Source organism: Lonchura striata, chromosome 1 (genome assembly GCF_050655825.1).
Source record: "Lonchura striata isolate lonStrDom1 chromosome 1, ASM5065582v1, whole genome shotgun sequence".
Classification (NCBI taxonomy): domain Eukaryota; kingdom Metazoa; phylum Chordata; class Aves; order Passeriformes; family Estrildidae; genus Lonchura; species Lonchura striata.
In genome coordinates this window covers 104,628,870-104,639,442 of record NC_140703.1, presented here as the reverse complement: position 1 = coordinate 104,639,442, position 10,573 = coordinate 104,628,870, and the positions used below count along the sequence as shown (strand labels likewise).

The 10,573-nt window shown below is 42.7% G+C and overlaps 1 protein-coding gene across 5 annotated transcripts in view; it reads right to left on the bottom strand.

The window, feature by feature from the left end:
* Positions 1-10,573, bottom strand: part of MBTPS2 (membrane bound transcription factor peptidase, site 2) — a 40,465-nt gene that overhangs the window by 6,763 nt on the left and 23,129 nt on the right. For 3 of the 5 annotated variants that reach the window (XM_021552920.4, XM_085559719.1, XM_085559701.1), the window contains one exon: positions 320-395. In XM_021552920.4, the coding sequence (XP_021408595.1) occupies positions 320-395 (76 nt within the window). The other 2 variants (XM_085559710.1, XM_085559707.1) reach the window with 2 other exon arrangements.

Genomic DNA, 10,573 nt, shown 5'->3' with positions numbered 1-10,573 from the left:
TAGCAAGAACATCTCATCTTTCCTGACTTAAATGCAAGCTTACTTTGGCTTTCTTGTCACATCTGTTCAGGCACACCCTCAAGAGTTAAAAAAAGCACTGACCAAAAATATGCTCTTAATCACAAGAAAGTGAGAGATTTCATTTTTAGCTTGGCACATGGACAATAATCAATGCAGAGATGGGATAAAGATGTCAATTTCTACAGAAATATTTTAGGGCATCCTGTCTAAAATGACATCCAACTGAATTTTGCTAGGTCACTAAATTCTGAACAGTTCCCTTCTTACCTTAAAAGAACAAACACACTTCAAAGGATACTTGCAAAATGTCTCTATCATCACAGGCAGATCAATACTTAGAAAGTTTTGTCGTGGTACAAAACTGCTGAGACTTACTGAAATGAAAATACACAAAGCACGAAAAGACATTCCAGGGTTATAAAATTATGAATTTTAGATTATAATTTTGCAGAAAAATCACATGTGAAATGACCCTCTTCCAGGACAAATAATCAACCTCAATAAGGGTTTCATTGGGCTTTTTTGTTTTTACAAGAGTGCAGCTATTCTATTTTTCTTAAATGTGGCCACTATCACAATAGTCACTGCACAAAGCACAATTAGCATTTCAGTAAAACTAGATCTAAAATACGCATTTTCAGAAGGCATCTTTAGTCATAAAGACTCCACTATATGCCAGTATTTTTCAAAGATTATAGGTACCAGACATTTTCAACATATGCAGTCCACATGCACACTGTGGGTGCACATGTATATTTTCTCTGAAGGCCAGAAAAATTTTCTCTGGCAGTACCTGCAGAAGATCCCCAGGAGAGATAGGGAGCAAAATTCTGGAGTCCCTCTGAGAAAGCAAAGGCTGTGAGGGGATGCACAGCTGTATTACACAACACCAGTCAGCTGATGCTTCAGGTTTTAGGCTTTTATAGTTTTCAGATTCTGTTCTGTTTTAGTGTGTAGTTCTGAGCTTCGTATTATGGGATGGTAAACTCTCTTTACAGAGTAGGGAGACAAAGCAATCCCTTCTCTAGCTGGGGACCAGGGACAACAAATCTCAGACCCAAGAGCATAAACAAAGGTGGAATGAAGAGAGAAAAATAAGAAGGATGGGACTTCATAACATAAAGCTGTAACTGGACAATTAACTCCAATATGCTAATGAACCAGAACTTATAAAAATGAGAGACCTCGTGACCAGTCGTCCATTTTGTGACCATTTTGACTCATCTTAGGTGTAGCCCTGGCTGGGCTCTTGGACTGCCCAAGGTGGATCTAATGAGGCCTTTTAATAAATGCCTACTTTATTCTTTGACTCTGTCTAGCCTCTGTTCTAAGTCAGCCCTCACAAGGCATCATAGCCAGTACGTAAGTAACTTTTCTGTGTTCAGATGGTAAGTGACTTCAAGATATAACTTGGTGCGACTTAAAAACCTGGGAGGTGGGACTTGGCAGCCTTAAAAATAGTGACTGGAAAATTGCAGTGTCAACAACCACATGATCTTGAATACTTTATTACTGTACCCACTGTTCTTTGAAGGTGTACATGAACCTTCAGTAGACTGCATGTCAAATGTTTCTGAGAGATTCTTCAAGGCAGGTGCAGTAGTTTGAGACCTGCCAGAAGGCACTAAGTTGGTACAGGGATGTTCCACCTGGGTAGCATTCTGGATCTACCAGCACCAGGGACTGTTAGAGAACTATTCTGTGACAGCTGCAAAAAGAAATGCCTTTCCTACTAAAAGGAAGGCACAGCGGGGTCTCATCCCCAGAAGGAAGAGGTTAGGGTAAATTAATGCAGAATTAGAGAACTAACTTGAGAATAAACTTTCATAGTACCACCAATACTCTCTGCCTTTAAAGAAGAACTTTAGATGTGAGCTGCCAGCCACAATGGCCTGAATTTTCCCTACCTATGTGGAGAACAGTTATAGTCATAAGAAATATATACATCTACAGAGATATTTGAAGGCAAGAGTTCAAATCCCATTCAAAACAAACACCTTTTGGGAAAGGAACAGTTTAACCCACCCTTGGATAAATTTTAACCATAGGCTAAGAGAACACTGGGAACAAAACATACCAGAAGTAGTATATATTTCTTAGGAGTGAGATCAGATTTCTTCAGGTTCACTAAAGAATTCAAAGACACAGCAACAAAGGTGAGAGAAAGTAGTTCTAAAGTCACATAAGGCATAGAACTGGTCCATTCAGCCACATAGAGACATTTTTTTCTGTTAATAGGTGCCCTTCTGGTAAGTCCAGACAAAAAATACACCATGGGTTGGAAAGATATGAACAGCAAGGAGAACAAAAAAAAATAATGGGTTTGATGTGGCAACAATCAGAGAACTTTTCAGTATCAAAACTGCCAGTGTGCTTGAAAGTCATGTTTTTGCTTAAAGCTTAAGACTGACCTTTGATTTAGGGGAACTGAGAGAAAACAAATCCGTTGGATGACTGAGTGAAGACCACAACAGACAGAAATCCCGGAGAGCACCCAGCTCAGAAAGTCAAGTCAATCACAGAATGATTTGAGTAGGAAGGGACCTTAAACATCATCCTGTTCCAACCTCCCTGGCACAGGGAGGAACATCTACTAGACCAGGTTGCTCAAAACCCCATCCAGCCTTGCCTTGAACACTACTGGGGATGGGGCAGCCACCATTTCTATGGGCAACATGTTTCAGTGTCTCACCATAGTAAAGGATCTCTTCACTGTATCTAATCTCTTTCTAGAAGAAAGCCTGTATAATAAGCCACTGATTATCAGAGATACAACTGGAAAGTTCTTTGACACATTCTATGCATTTTTCTAGCAGTTTTTAGTATCAAGGCATGGTAAAAAAAAGTTGAACCAAACAAAGCCCCAAAGATGCAAATTTTTTTTCCCATTATACCTATTCTACACACAGAATTACTCAACTAAATGCAGTATTTTATTAAAACACTCCTTTAGCCTTATTTTAGAAATTACATAGGTTAACCAAGCAGACACCACAGCCTTCTGCAGTTTGATAAAGGGGCTTTCCCCAGTGCAGGTGCAGGACCTTATACTTGGTCTTATTGAATGTCATGAGTGTTCTTTTCAAGGTTGTTCAGGTCCCTCTGGATGGCTTCCCATTCTTCAGGTGTGCCAACTGCACCACTCAGCTTGGCATTATCTGCAAACCTGTAGAAGGTGACTTGATCCTGCAGTGGGGAGGCCATTTCCCAGCCCTCGGGTGGAGCTGCCCTATGGGATGTGCTCGCCCTGCTTGGGAGGGCAGCTCCCCAGGAGCACCCTGAGTTCCATCCCCACACAGGCCCACCCTGGCTGCCCGCTCATTCCAGGGCCATGAGGTCACACAGCCCCAAGGTGCTCCAGCAGCCCTCCATGAGCACCCTGAGTGCCATCCCCACACAGCCCTGCCCTGGCTGCAACAAGGCCATGAGGTCACAGAGCCCCATGGCACTGCACTGGCCATAAGAACCAACTACTCAGCCCCAATCCTCGACTGCAGCAGCAGCAGCAGCAGCAGCGTGGTGGAAGGGGGATCATGGCCTTTGTCCACAGTCTTTTCCTCTCCCTCCTCATCCTCCTGATGGTCCTGCATCCTGGGGCTGCCAACTATGCTCAACAGAAATCACAGGAAGCAGGTAAGCTGCCAGCATGGGTCCAACTTTTCATGGCCAGATGGGGGGTTTTCTCACCAATATGTTTTTTCCTCCAGTGCTTTAGTGAGGGTTTCCTCTGTGTAAGCACTTTCCTGGTAAGGGAGTCTCAAGGGTTCATCTCTCCTCCAGGGGGTGTTGCACAATGTGCTTGAAGAGTGTTGAGCTGCCAGCTCAGAGGTCCCCAGGTCCTCCTCTGCAGCTCTGGCAATCCACTGACATCTTGCTCCCATGTTGTTACCTGACCCCCAGTGCTTCTGTACACAAAAGCAGAAGATCCCAACACACAATGGAAACACTTCTTTGTGCTTGCTTCTAGCTGACTCTCTAGCAGATTCTCTGGCAGCTTGGAAGAAAGATGGTTTGGAGCTCTTGGGTGAGCCTGAAGCATGCAAATTCTCAATGTCCCTTCCTTTGAAAGAATAATTATCACTAATGTGTCAATAGCTTACTAATGAGCAATTTTCTTTAAGATGTCAAGACTGATGGCTTGCAGAAATCTCTAGCTGCCAAGTATATGTATAATCCCACAGGTAAGTTAGTTGGAAGAATGTACATTTACCTTTTAATCTTCCTTCCATGTCAAATGCAAGTTGTTCATTCCAAAGCTGATGCCAGCCTCTGTCATGGTAGTTGTTGTCCTATGGTCTGCACAGGATGGCTTTGTGGCAGCAGGCTCTTTCCCCAGTGCCTGATCTTGCACATCACATCAGCAACTAAGCTGAAAGTGTGTTAGGTTGAAGACATCTGGATACCATTGCAGAGACAATGAAAAACTGGAGTCTTGCACAAACATAGCTTGCTTGCATCTCCATCCCAGAGCTTTCTCTGAGTACCTAGATGACCAAAGCAGAAAAGTAGCCCCAGGCAGGATCCCTCTCATGAGCTGAAGGTCCACATTAGTGTTCTGACTTGTATGTTGGGCAAGGAAGCTAGAGGGAACCTCCCCACCCCCCTCTATCCTCCGTGCCTGAGCCATACTGAGGCTTTACCTGTATCTCCTTTATGGCAGTGCTGCCCATGTCTGGAAAAAAGAATGCGCAAGCTGGTGAATCTTCTCAAGAAGACCCAAAGCACTCAGGTACTGAGCAGTCCTGCTGGGGTCCCTTATGGGGAGACACATCCTGAAACCTGGGAGTGGCCTCAAGGGGTGCACATGCTGCAGAAAAGGCAAAGCTCAAGTATTGCCTGTGAATGCCCGACTCCATCCCCTTGGGGCGTGGGAGTAGGCCCAGAGAGGGAGAGTTTCAGGTGGAACTTCCTGATGAGTTTTTGCTGAAGAAGTGCCAAAGAAGTGGCCAAGCTCCCCACTGTGCTCTCCTCCTGATCGTTTGAGTTCTGTTCAGAGGGACAACCTGTCCCCAAAGGGTGGGAGTATGCCTCCAGGATCACCACTGGGGGGAAGACAGAGAACATTCTGTTGATATCAAACATGCTGGAAGTTCACAAGTGGTAAACTGGCAGAGGACAGGCTAACACTTTGAATTGCTCTGCAGAAATGGCTGGAGAAACAACCAAAAAAGTTCCTAATGCCACTGAGCACATCGAAAGCATTTTCTGTCGTGGAATACGCTGTATGATAGGCATGGTGATAGCTGTGGTTGCTGTGCCAGCTGGGATACTGATATGTTCTCTTGCAATCTGCTGGTGGTGTAAGAGAAAACGGTGAGTCATCGACCCCCTCACAGCTCCTGCTTTCTTAAAGTTGGCTCACAGCCACAAAGCACTCTAGTCAGGCTGCTGTGCAGCAGCAAGTTAGTGGTTGGTTGAAAAACTCTGCTGAGGCTTTTGCAGCTGTCAGCAATTTTATCTGGGTCTTCTCTTGGGGCGCCTTCTTGCTCTGGAGATAGTGTTTGCTCAAACTGAGCCTGCCTGGACAAGAGTAGCTTGCAGGAGTGACAGGCAGAGGCAAAACAAAGTCAGGATGAGAAAGAGTGGGGGGGTAATACTGCTCTAGAAAGCAAGAGATGCATTGGCACCTCCTGCTGACCAGTGAACTTGCCTAGAGGAGTCCCTCTGTTTGGCGGTGCCTCTGCCAAGGCGTGTCAGCAGCTCCACTCCCAGCAGTGAGCCCTGACAGCTCCAGGCCCTGCTGTGAAGGACAGTCCCTGTGTGTCACCCACAGCTTAGCCACCTCCTCTCTCCACAGGCGCCTCTCTGGAGACCAGCAGGAACGCACCCACCTGATCACACACTCAGACAGCCAGACCAGCTCACCTGAACCTGCCATGCCACTGCAGTAACCCTAATAAACTCACACATTAGTTCCCTCAGCTGTCCCTGTTCCCCTGCCCCTCCCTGGCTGCCCTTAAGCAGCTGTGGAAACTGCCCAGCCCCAGCCACAACAGAAACAGCCCCGTTTATCCCCAAACCTGCTGGCCCAGCCCTCAGGACAAAGCTGAAGATGGGCCTGCCAGAGTAGGGGTTGGGCTGACAGAAACACAAACAACAGCTTCAGGCATTGGCTTTTTGTCTGAATAAAAGGGACAGTCTTCGCCCAAGTATTTGTATCGTATCAGAATATCCAGAGTTGGAAGCGACTCACAAGGATCATCAAGTCTAACTCCTGGCCCTGCACAGGACATCCCCAAGAGACACACCATGTGCCTGAGAGCATTGTCCAAATGCTGCTTGAACTCTGCCAAGCTTGGTGTCATGACTGCTTCCCTGGGATGCCTGTTCCACTGCCTGACCACCCCCTGGGTGAAGAGCCTTTTACTGACATCTGACCTAAACCTGGAGCAGTTTCAGGCTATTTTCTGGGGTCCTATCACTGGTCACCAGAGAGAAGAGACCAATGCCGCCACTCCACTTCCCCTTGTGAGGTTGTGGACCATGATGAAGTTTCCTCCAGGCTGAGGAAGCCAAGTGACCTCAGCTGCTCCTCAAATGATTTCCTGTCTAGACCCTTGACAATCTCCGTAGCCCTCCTCTGGATGCACCCTAATGGCTTGGTATCTTTCTTATATTGTGGTGCCCAAAACTGCCCACAGCACTTGAGGTAAGGCTGCCCCAGTGCAGAGCAGTGGGACAAACCCCTCCTGGCAGTGGACAGGCAGCCCTCCTGGCTGCCAGGGCACTGCTGGCTCATGTTCAGCTTGCCACTCGCCAAGACACTCAGAGGTCCTCCTGCAGGGCTGTTCTCCAGCCTCACATTACCCAGTTTGTCTGTATGATAGGTCAAGTGATATCCAAAGCAAACAACTTGTCAAGCTGAAGGCTGATATCAGAACATCTGATCAAAACTCCTGTTCATGAGTAAAAATAGCAAAATGGCTGAGACAGCCAGTGTATTCAAAGGTTTCAAAAGACACACTGAAAAACACCGTAGTTTCAAAGCTTGACTGCCTCTTGACAAATGCCTAATGGCCACTACCATCCTGAACCTGAAATTATGCCTACATTGAGAATGGATCATTGCTCTTCTTCCTTCTTTGTTACAATAAACTGTTGTCACTGACAGCCACTAGACATGGATCTAAACTCCAGACCTTGCTGCAAAGCAAGCTCCAAACACAGAGAAACTCTTCAGGAAGTTTCTGGACTGAGCTCTAGAGACTGTAATATGAAGCAATTAATTTTGTGGTTGTAATGGATCAAACCTAATGGCAGTAGGCAAATCTGTCCTCTGAAGAATAACAAAAGAATTACAGAAATTACACTCTACAGGCTTGTCTTCAAAGACACTGCCGGGAAGAGGTGAACAGCAATGAGCCTGGGTGAGAGAAAACAGTCATTGTTTTCCCACTCTAATTAAACAATTCTGTGACCTGGAAATAACATTTCTTTTGTTGGCTCATGCTAGATGGTGTTGGAGAAGGATTCACAACAGACAGAATTCTAATTGGAAGTGACTTGGAGACTAGGTTGACCAAAGAGCTTTTCAAAACTTCTTCATGGGGGAAAGAGCATGTATGTCATGGAGGAGACAGACAGCATGGCATGAGATATTTCTGTGTGGTCTCCTGAAGAACTATATGTGTAATCCTTTAAACCTGGGTTAAAAGCAATGAAGGACCATCCTCAGTTATAAGGGTAAACAAGCATGGAAACACTGAGAGAACAGGCTGTACCAGAAAGACCTTCAGCTTGGATTCTGGCTGTTGTTGCTCATAAACTTGCCCAAAGCCAGGAAGTGCCTTTTTTTTTTAAGATTTGGATACAACAGATGTAGGAGACTGGTCAAGCTTGAGGAAGTGATCTCTAGGTAAGTTCCAACTTGTTTCATGAAGAAAATCTTAACGGTTTTTAGTCTGTGATGGGTAAGAGTAACATTCAGGGATATGATGTTTCCTCAAGTAGTGTGAATTCCTAATATAAATCTTAGTCACCAGATTCTTCCCAACCAACAAGGAAGAAGAGAAGGAAGCAAAAATGTCGCACTATTAGAAATTACATGAGGGAATAAAACCCCTCATACATAATAAAGAAGAAACACTTCAAATTTGCAGGGCAGTACTGGCAGGGCCCTCCCTTTCAACCTTACATATCAACTGTCCAACAAAGGAAGGGACTCTAGAACATGACTGGCCTGCAATAGGAAGAGTTTAAAAGACTTAATACCAAGTGTATTGAACTGACAGTATGAATTTATACTAGATAACATTACATACTTTTTACAGAAAGGATGCTAATTAAAAGCATTAATGTGTCTGTCCCAAACAACATGCACTCCTAATCATCCTTCTGTTTTAGTTTTGGCCAGATCTTCATCCCTGTAAGTTCATCATTATAATTCTTTACTGGACACTGGTATATATAGCCTCCGTATGGACAAAAATATTTTTGCTAGGATATTTTAATTTGAGGCAACAGAAAGATTTAATAGAAATAAACTGTGGAGACTGTTTCTTCTAAGTAGCTAATATAGATTACTTTAAAAAAAAATGTGTCATTTGGAAGTTATCTTCAAATGAAAATATGAATTAATTACTGCTTTTCCATAAATCAGGACTACCATGACAACAATACAAGCCTAAGAAGAAAATAATGCATGCATAATTTTAGAATGTTATTCAAACATTGCTTTAGTAATATTTCTAGAGAAAGCATAGTCATAGTACACACTAGTACTACAACTCCCATATTATGTTGTGTGTTAAATATAGCACCACTCTGAAAAGTAATGTTTCCTGCAGGCAGAAATATCACACTAAAGAATAAGGCATTTCATTAAAACATATTCTTATTTCAAAGCTCACACAGTAGAGGAAGAAATTATTTTCTTTTTTAAACTGTAAAAAGCAGTTACCATTTTCTGATCGGTCACATTTGGGAAAAAAAAAAAAAAAAAAAAAAACCAAACAACCCACATTAAACCTGTGGGCCCCAGCCAGTCATATACAGTGCAATGCTAAGCCTGAAATATTTAGAAGTTGTTTCACTGGAATTAAATTCTACAATGGCACAGCAGACTGCCTGCTACCCAAGCCAGCATCCTATCATTTTGGTCTAGTGTTTTTCCAAAAGAAACATAAGAGCATAGATTACATTTGCAGCAAAGCTGGTAATAAAATTTAACTTCTAGCTTTCAATGTATTTTTCATGTATTATGTGCACAATTCCAAGAGAAAATCACTTCACAATTTTATTCCTACATGTGTATGCAAACAGTATTTTTACAAAATAACTTCTTAAAGAAGAACTACATCTTTAAATGCAGTAACAATCTTTTCTGACTTCTGAAAGACTGGCAGGTTCAATCCTTCTGCAGAATTACTACAGTGGAAACACCAATGAAAACTCCATTGCTCCTATTTACTGAAAAGGGAACAATATCAATTGTTCCTCAGTACCAATAGTTGGTATTGTTAAAGACCAAGAAAAGGAATTCTGAATAATTATAAAACTCTGTTCTTAAAATATGTTGCTGCATTTAAAATAATTATCATCAGATACAGTAGTGTGTGTTGGTAACACACAAGTGAAAAATGGTTTCCTCTTAAATGATATAAGGCCAGAAGTAACAAATGAAGAGATCATATTTTGGGCTTAAATTAGAGTATATTGTAAAAAAAAAAGTTGAAATAAGTAACTCCTCACAGACTATCAAATTACTAGCATGGAAAAATAAAGACTGATAGATTTAACTGAAAATATGGTATCCAAGAACATTAACGGATTTACACCACCAGATTTCATCACTGTTTCTAAAACTCTTTTGTACCTAATTCCAGTGCTTATTTAGAAAAGTACAATGCCTTCCTAAGGAGATACTTCCAAGGTAGTACTTCCAAAATCACCCCAGGAGTTTCAGATCTCTGTGAGGAACAGACACCTTCCTCACAGGAAGGGATAGCAATTTAACACTTCAAACTTCTTAAAGCCCATCTGCAGCTAATTTTCACCATGCCACTCAAGCTATCAAGCAGGATGTTGATAAATTTGTTCATTCTTTCCATACTCATTTCAGGAGCAGAATTACTTCTTATTTATATAAGATGCCCAAAGGAGAGTCATAGTTAACTTCAAAGAAAGGAACTAAAATTTTATATGTTACTTAATTTAGGGCAGTCAAATGAAAAAAATAAATCAGGAAAAACTATGTTGTGATAACACTTGTGGCTCAGTAGTCATGGGAATTTGTCACAGATACTTGGATATTAGGTGTGATTTAAGCAGTCATGCTAATATTCTAGGCAAGGTGTTGGAGCAAGGTGCCCTAGAGTTTCACAAGAGCATTTTGAGACATTTATGTGCTAGGAAAATGCATGCACCTGGTTTCTATGACTAACCTGAATAAGCTCTGTTCCAGAAATAGCCCTTTCATAGTTTTCTGAAAAAACAACCATCTCGTATCACATATGGTTTCTATTACCTTCAGAATTCATTGCATTGTGAACATTTTATTTTAGGCCTGAGTAGTCCATGTCTCTCCACTGGCTGTAAGAAGAAATGGATTCTG